Source organism: Mercurialis annua, linkage group LG7, assembly GCF_937616625.2.
Source record: "Mercurialis annua linkage group LG7, ddMerAnnu1.2, whole genome shotgun sequence".
NCBI lineage: Eukaryota > Viridiplantae > Streptophyta > Magnoliopsida > Malpighiales > Euphorbiaceae > Mercurialis > Mercurialis annua.
The window spans coordinates 10,501,965-10,521,764 of record NC_065576.1 but is presented as its reverse complement, the minus strand read 5'-3'; the positions used below and the strand labels follow the sequence as shown (position 1 = coordinate 10,521,764).

General features: G+C 34.4%; 2 protein-coding genes across 9 annotated transcripts; one reads left to right on the top strand and one right to left on the bottom strand.

Annotated features, from left to right (window-relative positions):
• Nucleotides 1-448: 448 nt before the first annotated feature.
• On the top strand, nt 449-15,537 carry LOC126654905 (protein ACTIVITY OF BC1 COMPLEX KINASE 8, chloroplastic). 8 transcript variants are annotated; one of them, XR_007632789.2, is made up of 22 exons: nt 449-1,054; nt 1,406-1,541; nt 2,040-2,206; nt 2,453-2,573; nt 2,680-2,780; nt 2,874-2,972; nt 3,663-3,773; nt 3,862-3,941; nt 4,601-4,670; nt 5,019-5,092; nt 5,181-5,250; nt 5,395-5,483; nt 6,097-6,221; nt 6,391-6,471; nt 6,554-6,614; nt 6,738-6,792; nt 6,903-7,001; nt 7,955-8,044; nt 13,960-14,019; nt 14,117-14,240; nt 14,490-14,592; nt 15,103-15,537. XR_007632789.2 is itself a non-coding variant. In XM_050348906.2 (21 exons), the coding sequence occupies exons 1-20, from the start codon at nt 584-586 to the stop codon at nt 14,231-14,233; spliced, it is 2,277 nt and encodes a 758-aa protein (XP_050204863.1). In that variant the 5' UTR covers nt 449-583; the 3' UTR covers nt 14,234-14,240; nt 15,103-15,537. The 8 variants fall into 8 exon arrangements, 5 of the variants coding, with proteins under 5 accessions (XP_050204863.1, XP_050204864.1, XP_050204862.1 ...); XR_007632788.2 differs by having other exon boundaries at nt 15,098-15,537; XR_007632787.2 differs by having other exon boundaries at nt 15,088-15,537.
• Nucleotides 11,320-13,183, bottom strand: LOC126654907 (uncharacterized). The gene is made up of 2 exons (XM_050348911.1): nt 11,855-13,183; nt 11,320-11,543 (listed from the first exon to the last, which is right to left on the bottom strand). Exons 1-2 carry the CDS (start codon nt 12,912-12,914, stop codon nt 11,509-11,511), a joined length of 1,095 nt encoding a protein of 364 aa, XP_050204868.1. The 5' UTR covers nt 12,915-13,183; the 3' UTR covers nt 11,320-11,508.
• Nucleotides 15,538-19,800: the final 4,263 nt, after the last annotated feature.

The following is a 19,800-nucleotide window of genomic DNA, read 5'->3' as shown; positions in this document are numbered from 1 at the left end:
TATCATAATGGGTTGATGGTGTCAAAGATATGAAATATAATCTTTTTTTTTTCCATGAAAATTTTGGATTAAAAGGGTTTTTCTTAAAATAAAAGAAAAAAGCAGTTGTAAGCTAAATAAACTAAAGGTGTCATACCAATGAGTTATAGTTCAAATGTTATAAGCGCTGAACAGTAAACTGCTAGATCATGGATTCGTTTCCTTCTACAAGCGCTCCCCTCCCCAAATTATATATATATAAGAAAATAAAGGTGTCAAAAATAATTCTAACACAGACAAAATAATCTTTTGTGGCTTACATCAACTCTTCTAAGTTCTAACTCTCTCAACCAATAGAATCACAGAGCTTTCCACTTTACTGATCTACACATTTGCCACGTGTCCGATTATCCTTCACCCCTTATTTTTCCCTCCTTTTTCCTTCACTTATTTTTATTTTCATCTCAATAAATAATTTAATTCAATCTGTCTCCTTCTCCTTCAATTTTCTTCATCTTCCTCACACCAATGTCACAATTTTAGGGTTTTAATTTAATTTTACTTTTGTTTCTTAATTTCAGAAGCTTAAGTAATCGCCATTGATATGGCAGTTTCTGCTTCTGCTTCTTCTACTTCACTAACACTACCAGACCTCAGTTTCATTTCTCCAAAAACAACTGCTAATTCAAAGCACAGATTCTCTCTCTCTAGAAACTATTCTCTCTCTAGAGTTCCGGCTAAAACCGCCGCTCTCCGTCTCCGGACGGTGGCGACTAGAGTTCGGGGCAGTAGTATCAGAGAGGAGATTTTGTTGATTGATGAGAAGGAAAGAGAGCTGTTGAAACAAGTGAATGGAAACGGCTCTGCTTCATCTTCTTATAATAGTAATGGCAGTTTGGTAAAGTATGTAAATGGAGGAAACGGCGTCGCTTCGTCTGCTGAAGTGGTGGTTGTTGAGGGAGATCAAAATGCTGCGGCGGAGTTTTCGAAGGAGGTTGGTAGGAGAAAGAGAATTGAAGAGATTGGGAAAGAAGACGCTTGGTTTAAGAAAGCTGATCAGCAGCAGCAAGTTGAGGTATTATTTTTTTATTAACTATAATAATTGAATAGAAATTGTTTGTCGAACGGACACCGGCACAGGGAAACAAGACACTTGGACACAGACTCTGCGAAATGGTGTCATTTTAAGGTTTCCTAATAAAAATGAAGTTTCCTGTCCCAAACGCCAAGTGCCAAGTGTCTGATAGTTATTGAAAGGGAAACGCTTGACTGAGTGAAGTGTTTAGGGTAGTAGGATTAATTGGTATTGTGTTGATTACCTTCATTCTTTAGTGCTACTGAATAGCTGTGTATTCTCTTTGTATTTCATCTGAATTTTGAACTCTGATGTCATCTTTTGATAATGTACTACGGGTTGGTCTTTCAGGTTTCTGTTGCTCCTGGTGGCCGTTGGAGTAGGTTTAAAACTTATTCCACAATTCAAAGGTCTTTAGAAATATGGGGATTTGTTATAACTTTCATCTTCAGAGTTTGGTTGAATAACCAGAAGTTCTCATATCGAGGTCAGTTTTTTTTGTTGATGGTGGATTTGTAATGGTATTTTAAAATTTACATTGTTAAATTTTGGTCAGACTTCTCTTTTAGTTGAATTTAGAACTTTTTTGTTTGTTTAGTTTGGTGTGAATTTATTTGTATATTTTTGTTTTGGTGCTTTATTGTTATTATATTCATCGGAGGCCCAAAATGAGTGTGCTACACAGTATGACCATAAAGGTGATAAACTCTTATATAAAGATATGAATGTGGCGGTGTGGAACTCAAGATCTCCATAATTTCCGAAGAGTCAGAATACCAATCAGACAGCTCCCTAATTGGTGGTGCTTTGTGTTACTGAAATCGCAGGTCTTATTTTTGATGGAGATGTCCAAGTGTAACTCATGTTTTTTACACATAATATGTCTTCTCTTTTATGCTCGCCTTCTAGGTGTAATCATGGTGTCTATTTCTTTCCATTTTTCCCTTTTACTTCATTCTGTATGAATTTGCGAGGAACTGTGCAGGTGGAATGACAGAGGAAAAAAAAGTTCTAAAGAGGAAAGCCCTTGCTAAGTGGTTAAAGGAAAATATATTGAGATTAGGTCCTACTTTCATCAAAATTGGGCAGCAGTTCTCCACTAGAGTTGACATTCTTGCTCAGGAATATGTTGATCAGCTGTCAGAATTACAGGTATAAACTATTTTTTTTTCTTTTCTTTTTCACCAGATTTTTCCAGTGATCAAATCTATGTCTCCCCGGCTTGTTTCATATCTGTTATGTCTATTATTCTGGCTAAGAATTTTTAAGAAAATGCAGTTATTGTAGCAATACTTTTTTGGGCATTTTCTGTTGCATGTTCTTTCAACTGGGTTACTTTCCAGTTAGGTATATATTTCTGTGACTCTTTGGATGAACTGAAATGATGTTTTTCTGCAGGATCAAGTCCCACCTTTCCCATCAGACACTGCCTTAGCCATAGTTGAAGAGGAGCTTGGAGCCCCATTGAATAATATCTTTGATCGGTTTGACTATGAACCAATTGCTGCTGCAAGTCTTGGTAATTTTGATGCTGTTTGTTAGTCCCTGTGATGCAACAGCTTATATAATAATCTTTCTTTTCGTTTATGCGTGTGTAAAATTATAACTCTATTTATAAAATACAGGCCAGGTTCATCGTGCAAAATTGAAGGGAGAGGAAGTTGTGGTGAAAGTGCAAAGACCTGGTCTCAAGGATCTTTTTGACATTGATCTTAAAAACCTGAGGGTTCGTTTTCTTGGTGCTTGAACATTTTCTGATTTTTCCAGCAGTTTTGAGGGTTTAAACTATAACACATGGACGTGTTGGTCATTCTTTTAGGTAATAGCAGAATACCTTCAGAAGGTGGACCCAAAGTCAGATGGTGCAAAGAGAGATTGGGTTGCAATTTATGATGAATGTGCTAATGTCTTGTATCAGGTGAATTCCCTTTATTTCCTCGGTATTATCTTTGGCCGGGCAATGCAAATTAGAATGTACTATTCTTGCTGTATAATTGATTGATGAATGCTATATTTGAGTGGAACAATTAATATCCCTTGCAATTTCTTTGTTATAACACGGCTGGTTCAAGTAGTGAGTGTGAGACCAAGTTATAACTGAAATTAAATGTTCTATTGGATGCACACCAAAGACAAATGGGGGACAATGTAATTAATGTTATTTGATTTTGTGCAGAATTCAGAAACCAATAATCCAGCAATGGTAACAGAATGGGGTATCATTAGAGTTAAAATGTGAATAGTATCTGCTTAAATATTAATAATTAAGGATGATCCACTATGGGACACAATAATGAGAAAACAGGATTATTTGAAATTGCTCCAACAGAATTACTAGTACCTTCTGATCTGCTCTTCCTCTCTATGTTATTTTCTTCTTGTGGTCAGGGTCGGTTAAATTTGTGAAAAATTAAAACTGTAACAGCATGAAGCCATACCCTTTATGTGTCGGTAGGACTTAAATCATAAATTCTTAACAATATTTCTAGTTAATCTTTAACTTGCAGATTTTAAAGATATTTGGATCACTAGAATAGATTCTTTTTTCCTTGCATGTATTGGATTGCTATTTGTGGCAGTTGTAGCTAATGTGAGTTCCAATTTTCAGGAGATTGATTACACCAAGGAAGCTGCTAATGCAGAACTATTTGCAAGTAATTTCAAAGATCTGGAATATGTCAAAGTCCCATCAATTTACTGGGAATTCACTACGCCACAGGTTTGCATCTGTTAATATGAGCTTCAACATATGAATACTAAGTTTCTGAATCAAAATAACTTTCTTTTACTGATGTCGTCCCATGTAGGTGCTGACAATGGAGTATGTCCCAGGGATCAAAATTAATAAGATACAAGCTATAGATCAATTGGGTGTTGATCGTAAAAGGTAACAACCTGTGTTCGACATTTTAGTTGTCAAATCGAGAATCGAAATGCTTAGATTAGAGAATCGAGAATCAGGAATCGAATCGAATCGTAAGATTCGATTTATGTTTTTAATACTATCTAAAAAAATATTTACTTGCATAAAATATATGTAAAATGTAATATATTTCTAAAAAAATGAACTATACAATAATTTGACACATGAAAGTCTTAAGACTCTTAACAAATAAAATTAAAATAATTGTAGTAAAAGTGTTTGACAAACTAACTATTGTTTCTCCAGTGTATTTGAAAGGGTTATTTTGAGTTAAGAGGGTAATTGATAATTCCTTTCTAAATTATTTGCATTTATTAAAATCTTCTTTTTTCTCTTTTAATTTATGGTATATCAATCTTTTTGATTTTTTTGTTTAATTTAAGGAATCATAATGAATTGCACGAATCGTAGATTCAGTAAGATTCACTATAGATTCGGCATAGATTCAGTTTAATTTGAGATTCACTCAGAGATTCGAATTGATTTGGGGGTGAATCGAATCGAATAGTAAGATTCGAATCACGAATTGTACGATTTTGATAACATAATATGCCTCTTTTAAACTGAGACAGTCAGTTTGACTATTACTTGTAACTGGGTTCTGTTTCCGCCACATGCTGCAGGTTGGGCCGCTATGCTGTTGAATCTTACTTGGAACAAATTCTATCTCATGGTTTTTTTCATGCTGATCCTGTAAGTTGTGGCAGAATTCTAGTTTCTGGTGTTAAAGTTCTTAAGGCTGTGTTTGGATAGACTGTTCCGTTTCCTAGGACTCCATTTCACTCCTTAGTTTTCATCACAAAACAAAGGGCCTGAACATGTAGAAGGAAAGAAACTAAAGAATCTCCTTACTAGATTGTTGTAAATTTGATGTTTATTATTCTATTTTCAGTAGTTTAAAAGCTTTTATGAGTCTTTTGATGATTATTACTCTATTTAACAAATATGGAAGATGCGGAAATTGCAATTCAAGATTACTAAATGTCTTTCCAAATTTCTCATGTCCATTTAATGAAACCCTTTGTCATGTTTAATCTTCAGCATCCAGGAAATATAGCTGTTGACGATGTCAACGGTGGACGACTGATCTTTTATGATTTTGGCATGATGGGAAGGTACTTCTTTGATTCTCTGTAGATTTTGCAAATTCAATGTTTCCTTAAAATTTTTGTATTGACTGTCTTCTGTGCTGAGATGATGCAGCATCAGTTCAAACATAAGAGAAGGATTGTTGGAAACTTTTTATGGAGTTTATGAGAAGGATCCTGATAAGGTGAGTTTATTTCTAACTAAGGTTGCCTGCCATCAGGTTATATTTCCTTAACGTTAATGTTACACTAATATTTTCAGTTATATTGTCTTTCACTTGGTTAGATGTCTTTATGATTTTATAAAATAAAAAATTCGTCTTACGTAGGTTCTTCAAGCAATGGTCCAAATGGGTGTTCTTGTGCCTACTGGAGACATGACAGCTGTCAGACGAACTGCACAATTCTTCCTTGTCAGGTGCTTTAAGTTTATTAGAGTGTTTTCTTTCTCATTTTGATTGCTGTAGTTGTAAATTTTTTGTTGATCAAGGATAAGCGATTAGCCAGATCTGTTGAACGTCTTTGGTGCACTTTTGGCTAGCTATTAGAGCAATCTCAAAGTGTTGATTTCGGCCACTGTTTCTGGATGATAACTGTATAACTCTAAGGTTCAAACTTCAAATAATAGTGAGGAGGAGTAAAGAAGTATGAATGCAGTTGCGCACTTATGGTCATACTTTTAAACTCCATGGAGGTCACTCATAGTTGCTGTAGTATCTTAGTTCCTTAAAATATTAGTATCGTTTTAGTACCTAGCTGGAGTTATGTACGTGCTATGATCTACAAAACGTCTGGTGCCTAGCTTCCCCTCAGTTCTTTTTGCCCCCTTGTGAGATGGCAATGGTCTAAGTGACATTTCTAGTAGTATGAAGAAAAAAAAACACCTAGTTTTCTTTGACATTGGGTATTACCAGTAGGATTAATGATACTAATGTTAATTCTTGAAAAAATGATTGACACAAATGTGAATTAATGTCAAGTGGCTATGTTTAAACGTGATTGCAACTAAGAACTTTTGATTCTTTTGGCAGTTTTGAGGAGCGTCTTGCTGCTCAAAGAAGAGAGAGAGAAATGGCTACAGCAGAACTTGGATTTAAAAAGCAATTGAGTAAGGAGGAAAAGATAGAGAAAAAGAAGCAACGCTTGGCTGCAATTGGTAATTCTCATTGCTATTTTGTTTTCCATAAGCGAACAAGGTTTTTGGCTTGTTGAATAAATTCATGGGATTGGATTAATCACTATGGAAAAGACAATGCAGCTTTTTAACCTTTTCACCTGATTTTGGACATTAAGTAGAACTCTCATCTGTTTGATTCTCTTTACAGGAGAAGACTTGTTAGCCATTGCAGCAGATCAACCTTTTCGATTTCCTGCCACATTCACATTTGTTGTTAGAGCCTTTTCAGGTGCTGTTATGGAATCTATAGTTTTTTTTGTGATGCCAAGTGCAACAATGAACTAAGGCCATTAATTTAAATTCTTCTGCAGTATTGGATGGCATTGGGAAGGGTCTTGACCCTCGGTTTGATATAACAGAGATTGCCAAGCCGTGAGAAAAATCTAGCTTCCGCTTCTATTTTTAGCCAAAACAAAAATTCTGTTTAATTTTATAGATTTTGGTTGCACATGCTCTTTTTACATGTCTGAATTTTTGCGTGTTTTACCTATGTAGTTATGCACTTGAGTTGCTAAAGTTTCGCGAAGCTGGAGTTGAAGTTTTTGTGAAGGTGTAATTTGTCTCTTTCTTATTTATCTACACAAAGAATTTGATATAAACTTGGCCTATTTAGCTAGGCATGAGACATGTCTCATTTTCATTTAATGTATAATATTTCAGGACCTCAGAAAGAGATGGGACAGGCAGTCTAGTGCATTCTACAACTTATTTAGACAGGCTGATAGAGTTGAAAAGCTTGCAGAAACTATCCAACGATTGGTAGGATGATGGAGTTCTGACTAAGGATAGCAATGGGTGTTCTATCCATAGGGTACCCGTCCAATCCTATCCGAGCGGAACGGATAACACCCTACCCTTTAAAATATGGAGTTGGGTAAGGGTATTCATATACCCTATCCAAAACCCGATATGGATCTTTGATTTTATTTATTGGCACAATCACTTTTAAAATCCAAACTTTTATGTCTTTTATCAATTTTGACCGAACCTTCTAATGTTTACAGTTATGTCGAAAAAGGTTTTTTTGCAATTGTGTCCAAAACTTTGAATTTCATTTTTTAAATCCAAATCTTTTATCTTTTAACAATTACTACCAAATTTTAAAAATGTTTTCTAACTTCTAAATAGAATTAATATGAAAGTTTGGTCGCAATTGATAAATGACGCAAAAATTTGGATTTACAAAATGAAATCCAAAGTTTTGGACATAATTGCAAAAAAAACTTTCAAATTGGACAAAAAAGGTTAACAAGTTTGGCCGTAATTGATAAAGACGCAAAGGTTTGAATTTTAAAAATAGTTTGGCCTTATTTATATTATAAGTTTTATGTTTTTAATATAAAAATTAAAAATTATGTTGATTTAAATAAAGTTTTGAATGAAGTATTGGATATTATTTTTGCAATTGTAGGCAAATATTTTAAATATATACTTTTATACATAGAAAAACAATATATAATAATTAAAATTGTAGTTAATATTATATTTTTCTTAGAAATAATATGTATTATCCGACTCTACCAGCCCCAGCCCCGTTCCTGAATCGAACCCTACCCGACCTATTCACAAAAAGGATAGGGTAAGGGTGTCTCAAAACCCTCTCCAAACTCGACCCATTGCCATTGCTTCTTGTGTTCTAGCTTGCTCTGTTTTTATCAATATTATATTATTGGTTGCAGGTGTGCTGATTGGCAGTTAACACTTTTTTTCAGGAGCAAGGTGATTTAAAGCTCCGGGTTAGAACTCTGGAGTCTGAAAGGGCTTTTTTGCGTGTGGCTGCTGTGCAAAAGACAGTAGGGAGTGTAAGTGTGTCTAACTTAGAAATTGATGATAGCTTTACTTTTAGAAGTTACATTCATATTTCTGTGGATTTCCATTAAATAGGCTAGTCACTATATCGGTACAGCTTTAGGATAATATGGTGAAAAATAGCTTGGTCTATAAGATATTAAAAAGCAACATAGTATTAAGTAATGAAATGTCCAAACAATCTCAATTTTTTATGGTAGATATTATCTTTTTTGTTGATTAATTAGCTTGAAGAATATTATTGTGATGTAAACCTTGTAACTTTCTTCATTGGCCACTGCCACTCTGAAACCAGAAAAAGAATTGAATATACTTTTTCAGCTTGAATAATTCATTATTATCAAGATTACAACTTATATCAACTTTACAATTCTATCTTTGGAAATAAACTAAGGAAAGAAATATACAATCCCATGACTTAAGGAACTGATAAAAACAGAAAAGGAAACTACAGCTAATATTTCCAAATGACAAAAAAACTAGAAGATCTCATATTTCCCACACTCCCCCTCAAGTTGGTGAATAGATATCAATCATTCCCAGCTTGCTAACACAAAGATTGAAACTTGATTTTTGAAGAGCTTTAGTTAGAACATCAGCTTCTTGAGACATGGTAGGTGTATATGACAATGCAATAGTGCCATTTTCTATCTCATTTTTAATGAAACTTCTGTCAATTCTCACATGCTTCATTCTATCATGTTGAACTGGATTATGAACCACGCTGATGGTTGATTTGCTGTCACTAAACAACTTCATCGGACCTGTTATTGGCATGTTCAAATCTGTCAATAATTTTTGAATCCAAATAAGTTCGCATGTTGCTTGAGCTATGGCCCTATACTCGGCTTCCGCACTACTTCGAGCAACCACAGATTGCTTTTTGCTTCTCCAAGTGACCAAATTTCCCCAAACCTTTGTACAATATCCGGTTGTTGACTTGCTATCATTACCTCCAGCCCAATCGGAATCAGAGAATCCAACATCTCTAATTTCAGTTTTCTTGAACAGTAAACCTTTGCCCGGACTCCCTTTTAAGTATCTCAAAATTTGATTTGCTGCTTCCATATGCCTTTTTGTAGGAGCATGCATGAATTGACTTATTGTGCTCACACTAAAGGCAATATCAGGTCTTGTGAGTGACAAGTAAATGAGTTTTCCAACTAAATGTTGATAGCTCTCTCTATTTACTGGTGGATCATCTTCTGATATCTTGTGCTTCCAGTGGCGTTCTAAGGGTGTGCTAGATGGTTTGCATCCAAGCTTTCCTGTTTCCTTCAACAAGTCAAGTACATACTTTCTTTGCGAAATGAAGATTCCTTTACGACTTCTTGCAACCTCCATCCCAAGAAAATACTTAAGTTCTCCAAGATCCTTCACCAAGAATTCAGCTTGAAGTCTCTTTTTGAGATTCTCAATCTCCAACTCATCATTGCCTGTGATTACCATATCGTCTACATACACAATGAGTATTGCTTGTTTTCCTGACTCATTCTTCTTCACAAATAAGGTGTGATCAGCATGCCCTTGATTATACCCAAAAGACTTCATCACACTGCTAAATTTTGTAAACCAAGCTCTCGGAGATTGTTTCAAACCATAAAGAGACTTATTTAGCTTACATACCTTGTCTGATCCTTTCTCTACTTCAAATCCCGGAGGAGCCCTCATATACACTTCTTCTTCTAACATGCCATGGAGGAAAGCATTTTTAACATCTAGCTGATGTAATTTCCAATCTAAGTTGGCAGCAATAGATAAGAGAACTCTAATTGAGTTAAGTTTGGCAACTGGTGCGAATGTTTCTTCGTAATCAATTCCGTAGGTTTGAGTAAAACCTTGTGCGACCAATCTCGCCTTGTGTCTGTCTACACTGCCATCTGGTTTGTATTTCACTGTGAATACCCATCTACTACCAACTACTCTCTTTCCTTCTGGCAATTGTACCATCTCCCAAGTATTATTTTCATTCAATGCCTTCATTTCTTCTAGCACAGCGTTCTTCCAATTTTGATCTTGAAGTGCCTCATGGATATTTTTAGGAATTTGTATCTCGTCAATTTTAACAGTAAATGCCTTGAAATTTCCTGACAATTTAGAATATGCAACATAATCAGAGATAGGATATTTGAAATTTTTGGCATTAGATCTTACCCCTTTTCTCATGGCAATTGGAAGGTCAAGATCATTCGTGTGCTCTTCATTCTCATGATATGTCTCATCCTCCTCTTGATTATCTCCACCATCCTCTTCTTGATTGTTTGTAGTACTAGGACCTGCCATTTGGTTGGACTCTTGAGTTTGCGTTGGAGCTCTCCTTGAATACATTAAGATTGGTTTTGGATCTGCTGAAATATTTGGCTCTCCTGCTTGAACAATGTCAGAGGGAATAATTGAAGTGGGCAAAGGAAGTGAAATAGTGGCAGAAAATGGATCCCAATGTTTCTCTCCTTGATTATCATTCATCCCCTGGAGAGAAATTTGGGAGTAGAAAGTTTGATTTTCTACAAAGGAAACATCATAAGTGATAAAGAAACGTTTTGTGGGAGGGTGGTAACACTTGTAACCCTTTTTCGTGGGAGAGTAACCAAGAAAAACACATTTAAGGGCTTTTGGATCCAACTTACCACGATTAGGTTGAACGTTATGAACATATGCAACACACCCAAACACTCGAGGTTCAAGAGAATTATAGATGCGAGATGATGGAAAAATAGACAGCAATTTACTAAGAGGCGTTTGATATTTTAAATTTTTGGAAGGGACTCGATTAATAAGAAAAGCAGATGTAGTAATAGCTTCACCCCAAAAACAGTTTGGAACATGACTAGCAAACATAATTGATCTGGCAACTTCCAACAAATGACGGTTTTTTCTTTCGGCGATACCGTTTTGTTGAGGGGTATATGCACATGAACTTTGATGAATTATGCCATTTTTTTGAAGATACTCATTTAATTCATTAGAGAAGTACTCTCTGCCATTGTCACTTCGAAGAATATGTATAGATGATTGGAAAACATTTGTCACAATTTTATGAAACTGTTTAAAAATTTTGGTCACTTCTGATTTTTCTTTCATTAAGTAGACCCAACATACTCGTGTATGATCATCGATAAAGGTAACAAACCATCGTTCTCCTGTTAAACTTAGCACTCGTGATGGTCCCCATACATCACTGTGAATTAAATGGAATGGATTAGAAGGCTTATATGCGTGAGGGGGGTAAGACGCACGAGTTTGTTTGGCAAGAATACAGTAGTCACAATGAAATGACAAAGGATCTTTATTAATGAATAATTGAGGATACAAATGTTTTAAATAAGAGAAGCTTGGATGACCTAGCCTTTTGTGCAATAACTGAATGTTTGAATCAGAAGACACAGAAAGACTAGCATATGACTTAAAACTCACAGAAGGGATTACATCAGATAAGTAATAGAGACCATTTCGCTCCTCAGCATTCCCAATCGTCCTCCCCGATGACAGATCCTGAAATGTACAATAAGAAGGAAAAAAGGTCACTGAACAGTTCAAGCCTTTTGTTAATTTACTTACTGAAAGTAAATTACACTTCAAATTAGGAACATGAAGAACAGATCTCAAGTTTAGTCCATTGACTTCTATATTTCCTCTCCCTTTCGCTGAAGATACAGACCCATCAGCTACTGTAATTCCAACTTTCTCTTTACATGATCTGTAGTTATTAATTTTTGATCTTGAACCTGTCATATGGTCAGAGGCACCTGTGTCCACTATCCAAGTTTCGCATACATCTTTACATGAAAACAAAGAAACAATACCTTTGTGAGTTGTTAAGGCTGTAGAACCTCTAGAATTTGATGGGGCAGATTTGGATAGCTCTGAGGAGGAATTCACCATTTTTCGAAGCACTTCCATTTGTTCATCTGTGAATAGTTGAGGAGTAGAACTCGTAGTTATTTCAGTCACATAAACCTTTTTTCTTCTTTGAGTTCGAGGCTTCCAATCAAGAGGTGTTCCATGGAGATCCCAGCATGTATCCTTAGTATGATAAGGTTTTTTACAATGCTCACACCGCCAAACATCTTTTCCAAAGGCTCCTTTCGCATCTTTTTCTTCACTGTAGCGATTTGTAGCTAAAGCAGATCCCTGGGCTGCTGTCTCTATTGCTGCACTTTGTGATGGCAGGGACATCACTTTTCTCCTTGTCTCTTCACGTCGAACTTCAGCAAAGGCCTCTTTCGATGTGGGTAGAGGCTTCATGCCGAGTATGCGTCCTCTAACATCATCGAGATCTTGATTTAGACCCTGCAAAAAATCAAATATTCGGTCCTTTTCTAGCATTTTGCTATATAATACTCCATCATCGGGGCATTTCCAATTGATATTATGAAACAAATCAATTTCTTGCCATAATTCCGACAAAGTATTAAAGTACTCTGTGACAGATGATGTACTTTGTCGCGTATTTCGGATCTTGGAACGAATTTCAAAACTTTGTGATATATCCTCAAGATCCGAATACATCTCTTTCACCGCATCCCATATTTCTTTTGCCGTTTGGTAGAACAGGTACAAGCGTCCAATTCTTTGATCCATTGAGTTAATCAACCATGCCATTACAATGGAATTTTCAGCTTCCCATGTACTATATTTGGCTGACTCTAATGGTGGCGCTGTATTTACTCCTGTCAAATATCCCATTTTTCCTCTGCCTTTCATCACGAGTAAGATTGATTGATACCACTCTCTGAAATTACTCCCATTCAGCTTGTGTGAAGTGATTTGGAATGAAGCATTATCAGAAGGAGCGATATACTGAGGGTTGGAAACAATCGGGTTTCCAGTTGATTCTGTTGAATATGTTGTAGAGTTTGCCATTTGGTTAGCGCTGGTTGCCAATGATATTTACGCCGTTGGAAAGGCCGGCTCTGATACCATGAAACCAGAAAAAGAATTGAATATACTTTTTCAGCTTGAATAATTCATTATCAAGATTACAACTTATATCAACTTTACAATTCTATCTTTGGAAATAAACTAAGGAAAGAAATATACAATCCCATGACTTAAGGAACTGATAAAAACAGAAAAGGAAACTACAGCTAATATTTCCAAATGACAAAAAAACTAGAAGATCTCATATTTCCCACACACTCAAAAGAAATTAAATTGAAAGCTTGAAGTGTTATTGTTGTTATATGAATTCACATTATGTCAAACTCTGTTTGTAATCGGATGCTTTTCTGGATGAAGAGGGGTTTGGCTGACATTTATAGTTGCGGATACCATGTTCTTTCATGTGCTTTAAGTCCCACTCGTATGATTTTACATCTGAATTACATAATTGCAGTACTTTGAATTAAATACCTCAAGAAAATGTGCAATTTGCCTCGTTGGAACTTCAATGAGAAAGTCTTTTCTTGGAATATGCTGTTGAAAGCTTGCATGTTTAACTTTTGAGGACATTATAGCTGGTTTCATTTGTGTCTAAAATGTAGTAAAAGTGTTCACCTTCACTTATCATGCCTTTCTTTTATGAATTTTATCAAAAACTCACAGAAGAATAAGTATAATTTAGCTCGTTTGGGAATAAATAGCTTTTGAATCCGATAAGTTGCTTGGTTTTACTAACGCTACACATGGTCAAAAGTTCTATATTGGCTATTAGATACCTTTATTGCTGTGCTCATGCATCCAGAATTTTAATATTCTAAATTGTACGTAAATGCCTTGTATGGCTGTATTCACTTGTTCAGAAATTTAGGAGTCAGTGTGCCTGCCTCATAGAGTTAGCAGTAAAATATGCCCGTGCTCCAAATCTGCTGTTGAATTGTTTTTTTCATAATTTTTTAAGACAATGTTTTAATATGTGTTGATTGGCCGGAATATTTACTTTTATATTGTCCACCTTTCCAAACAACAGGCAGTAGCTGCTGGAAGTCTTATAAACCTTGCAACAATTTTGTACCTCAACTCTATTAGAGTAAGCTGTTTTTTGCAATTGTTTCTTCTTATGCATGTTTTTTTGTATTTGTACTCCTGATATTTAATGGCGGTTAATAAATGGTTTTCTTTTCCAGGTACCAGCCATTGCAGCATATGTAGTTTGTGCATTTTTCAGCTTCCAAATTCTCTTTGGCATTATAAAAGTCAAAAAGTTAGATCAGCAAGAAAGGTTGATAACAGGAACTGCTTAACAAACTGGTAAGTGTATGTGTTGTTTTATGCAACTTCTGTTTGGTATCTTGCATCTTTGGTAGATTAAGTAAAGTAAATTATCGAGCAATAGCCTTTGCTTTAATTGGCAGGAAGGTTGAAATGTCATTTTACAAATATAACCGATAAGCCTTCTCCTATTGATGAAACTGCTCTTCCTATTTCTTTATGCATAACTTTGGGGTTTCTGCATTTTGCATTTTGCAATGTGTTCGACCAAAATGGACGTGAATAAAGATATTGAGACTCTGCAAGCATAGCTTCTGAGGATTAAGTACCGGGTACCTGTTTTTTCTGGTTTTCCTATTCCTGACCAGCAAACAGAATCATTTTTTGTAAGGTATTTAATTTTCCTCTAGACTGACAAAAATCTTGTGTTGACCAGTTTCTTTGAGGTTAGGAACTTTGGAAACTGATTAAATCATTTTCTTTGTGATTCTTCTACATACTGTGAATTTGTGATTGCCTCGTGCAAGACATGCTAAAGTTTCTTATTGTGTCTTATCATCATTCAATCCAACTTATTTTTAAGAGAATGCCTGTCTTCTTTGCTGCACACGGAAACTTGTCGAGTCATACATTTTAATATGTTTTTGTTTCTGAAACGCTAATGATACTTCAGAACTTTAATTTTATTACCCATTCTCGTAAAATATATTCTTTCACCATTTTTCATTTCAGTATTTTTATTTCAACGTTTCCATGTTGTATAGTATGTCTTAGATGTTGACACTCGGTGTTATCTTTCTTTCCGTTATTATGATGCTTGTCCATTCAACTTCCCAGTTAATCTCAGAGAATCTTAGTTCTGTTCTTTCATCTGATATAACTGCAGATCCTTTTAGTGTAGGAATTCAACTTATGCAAGGCTAACTATGGCAAGATCTAGCCTTTCGAAGACTAACCTTGGTGAATATATATTGTTGGTTCAATATCAGCACACAGACATGCAATGAAGACAATTTTAAAGCTAAATGGTTGGCCGTCTTCTAAAGCAAAATGCCTACCTCGAACTTCTGTTAGTTCAGAAAAACAATCGTATTTCTCCAAGCATGCACAGTTACAGATTTCCTGCTCCCGTCGAGGAATATTCAGGTTTTTCACGGTTAACATCTCTAAGCAGGAAGGAGGGTTAATACTTTTGTTGGCATGTATAGCCTTTGGAAATGCAATGTCCATAAACTGTGTATAATAATAATACTATAACTTTTGTAATGTTTTTGGTACAAATTTTGAGTCATACCATTGTTATATTGGACTCCAACTTCTGGATTCTTTTGTTTTCTGATTCATCCCGATTTGGCATTCCAATATTAGCATGGGAAAAATACATACTGCCCCTCCCGAAAATTATTTCAAATTTTTAATCTAAATAATAGACATATAGTTATTATTTAAATGAGAAGATATTATACATTACCCTTATTAATTAGGGATTATTTATATAACTAGTGTCGCTTTATGTGTTTCACACGTGACTCGTAGTATGACTCGTCAAATTATCAAATTATGTTTAAAATAGTAGTTAAGTAGGAATAGTTTATTTTATTTACTATTTTAAATAATTTATTAATTTATTAATAGTTTAATATTTTTAATTGATATTAAATTTTATATGTATAGAAAATTAAATAGAAAAATATCAAATAATAATTAAAGTAGTTTATTTTATTTAAAATTCTATATGATTAAAAACAATTAAAATAGTAATTATTAGATATTTTAAGTAGTCTATTTTAGTTAGTACTCTGGAAAATTATCCCACCATAGTAGTTTATTTTAGCTAATACTCTAATTTCAATAATTATCTTAATATAGTAGTTTATTTTAGTTAGTACTCTAATTTTAATATTATTTTAATAGTTTTTAATTAATAGTTATATTTTATAAAGTGAAAAGGACATTAGCGTAAATGTGCCCCCAATTCATGCTTTCATATATAATATAATACCCTGTTTTTGAAACTTAATTACAACAAATTTGGTCATCTTTCCATAATTCCCTTCGCTACCATTTTTGCTAACTTAATTTCAAAAATGACTTAATTAATGGGATGCCACTTAACAACGTCAACCATAATTGATGAAACAAAAAAAAGTGAAAATTGAAGAACATATTACAATTTTGAAAGCTCTGAAATTCAATCCCTAATCCATATCAAAAATTCTTAGATTCAATCCTAATTTTAAATTGAGATTTAGAAAAATGATTTGAAATAGAAATTGATTGAAGTCGCGATTCCTGAGACACCGATACATCTCAAAATCGGTGAGAATATTGATTGAAACGGTTGAATTTTAGATGAACTCGACAAAATCAGAAATTTGAGGTAATACATATATATTTGATAAAATTTAGTTTTTTTAATGAGATTTCATATGTGATAAACTGTCAAAATAAAGAAGAATTTACTTTTTGCAGAAATGGAGATCTTGAAATTCTAATTTTTATGCATTATAATGGATACTGGAATCATGATATGGAATTTAAAGATTTCAAAATAAAAGGAGCATTGATTGATAAACAAAGCAATTTTAAAGCAATGTTAGATATGCTGAAAAACTACGGAATCTTGATAATATTGATTATAAAATTGAAATACGATATCAGGTAAGTAACTTTTATTATATCACTTGATTAATGAATATATTAGTTTATTTATTGCATGAAATTTTTGGTGTAGATTTTTATCATATGTAAGTAGCATTCCTAGCATTTCAGGTCAATGAATAATATGTATGTTGAATAATGAATAATTTATAGTGTATTATTGGTGTAATGTTGGTGTATTTTTGATTTATTTTTGCTATATTGTTAGTGTAATGTTGGTGTATTATTAGTCTATTGTTGATATATAATTAGTCTAATGTACGTTAGTGTATCTGTCATATATTGTTGCTGAATTATTTGTGCATTATTGGTGTATTATTGGTGTAATAATATGTTTTATCATATTAACTTCGGTTTTTAGGTGAAGAGTTGTGTATCGGCAATTTTAGTAGATGATGATTTGTCGCTTTCTTTTTATTTTTACATTGAAAAATAGAGAAATAGATAGCACAATATTTCCAATTTATGTTGATATACAAAATCTGTCAGAGCGTTGCTCTTTCTATTCAACGGATCATAAATCTGTTATATGAAATTTCTGAAGAAAAAACTTGCAAGTTTTCAGAAAATGTGTTTGAAAAACTCTCAAATATCAACAAAGGATGTGAATTAAATACAAAACGTTTACAGACGCAACAAATTTGGAATTGGTTATGGCACATTGTATTCCAGAATTAGTAAAGTTGAATGAGGAAATGTTTATAATTATAGAGGCAAGATACACAGAGATGAGAGAAGGTCAGAAATTCAAGAACAACGAAATATTGAAGAAAGTGTTAGCAGTTTGTGCTATAAAGGTCATTTTCAATACAAAGTTAATAAATCGTGCAAGCTTATATTTATTGTAAAGTGCATTACTAAAGAGTGCAATTGGAAAATCCGACTGAAACAGATGTGTTTATTTTTAGGAAGTTTAATAATCAACATAATTGTAAGATTGAAACGAGATTGAACCGGTTTGAACAAAACCGTACCGATTTTTTGCTTTTAAAAAAAAACGAACCGAAATTTTAGGAAAAAATATTTTTTTAAACTGAACCGGTTGGTTTTCTGATTCGGTCTACATGGAAAATTGCCCAAATTTTTTTTTGTTCGGTTTTCATACCCTTAGCGTGTTAGACACCATATTCATTCTCTTGGGCCATCATCGCCCCTATGGAGTTTGTCTCCATGGCCAAATACAGGATCATCAACCTTCCATTTTTTGGTGGTCTCGAGACTAGTGGATTTGATCAAATACTCTCTTATTTTATCGAATGCTTTTTTACATTGGTCATTTCATACCACTGCCTGGTCTTTCTTGAGCATCTTGAAGATCAGGCTGCAAGCTGATGTTATCCTCACAATGAACTAGAAGATGCATTGTAATCTTCCGATGAAACCCCTTACCCCTGATTCTGTCTTCAGCACCATCAACTCACACATAGCCTTCACCTTGTCTGGGTCAATTTTGATTATGTGTCTACCGACTATGTGTCCCAGCAGTTTTACTTCTGTCACCCCAAAAATGCATTTCTTGGGATTGGGCCTTAGATTATAACGTTCAACCCTTGCTAGGAATTTATCGAGGGTTTCCCAATGAACACTCTCTGTGTCTAATTTTATCGTCATATCATCAACATAGACTTTGACCTCCTCATGGATCATATTGTGGAAAATGGTTATAGCCATCCTCTGGTAGGCAGCACCTGCGTTCTTCAGCCCAAATGGCCTTACTCGACAGTAGTAAGTTCCCTATTTTGTGATGAAGGCGATTTTGATTTTGTCTATCAAAGTCATCATAATCTGGTTGTATCCAGAGAACCCGACCATAAATGAGAACATCATGCTGGCAGGCGCTCAATCTCCTGAGTTTTTGTTTTATCAGCTTCAAATCTGGTTTATTGGCATGTCATCATAAGACTAAGAAAAAACTGTTTTTCTTTTCAAGATTACTCGTTCGACACTCTTTCTCACATCAGGGGTAAGATCGTTGGAAATAGAAATTTCTCTAGGATTTTCCTTTGGACCTATATAGTACAAATCAATTTTAGTAGATCTTATGTCATATATGTGTATAGGGTGATCATTGAAAATAACATGTTCATCAAGTAGGATATCACACAAATGCGCATGATTACTAATTATCTATTTGACTTTGGAAGCAAAGATGTCGTCATCCTTATAAATGGATGCTGGAATTACATCATGTTTCATTAAATAAATCAAAAATATTCCTAAGCACAAATGCTTCCAAGTTTGCTAAGGTGTCCTCCCCAAGGGTCGGGTTTCTAGACATGTTGTCGAACAAGTCCTCAACAAGTAGGTCTTGCGGGGTAGCATTCTTCGAATCCTTCTTCATGTCCTCGAGAACATCCTGAAATATCTCAAATCCTGGGATCTAGATCCCTTCTTCCATTATCGGTTCAACTTCCTAGGTGGAACACCTTGGTTCAATCTGGCTTGCAATCTGGTTCTCACTGTTACAATGCGTCATCCTGCAATCGAGAATAGCTGATTTGAGTGTCTGATTACCCTGGACCCTTGCCTTCACGAGCAAACAATCAGAACTTTTGTTCCTATATGGATGCATCCATAAAGGGTTAGTATATGATGCATGACATACATGATATATGATGTGAATGATATGCATGCTTTTGATATGCATTTCTAATAACCTAAATTTTTAGGTTTAACGTATAGTGCCACGAGGCATAACCGTGAAGATTAAGAACGAGAATATCAGATTAAGATTGGATAATAAGGATTTAGACCAAAGTGGGTCTATCAAAGTTATCGTAAAATAATAATTTCAGTAAGAAATTATTACGCGATAAATTGGATTTAAGCAGAATTAAAAAGAAAGGAAATAAAATAAAATAAATAAATTGAAAAGTCCGAACTAATAATTTTCATAAGGTCCGTGAAATATTATTAATAACCCCTAAACACAACAATA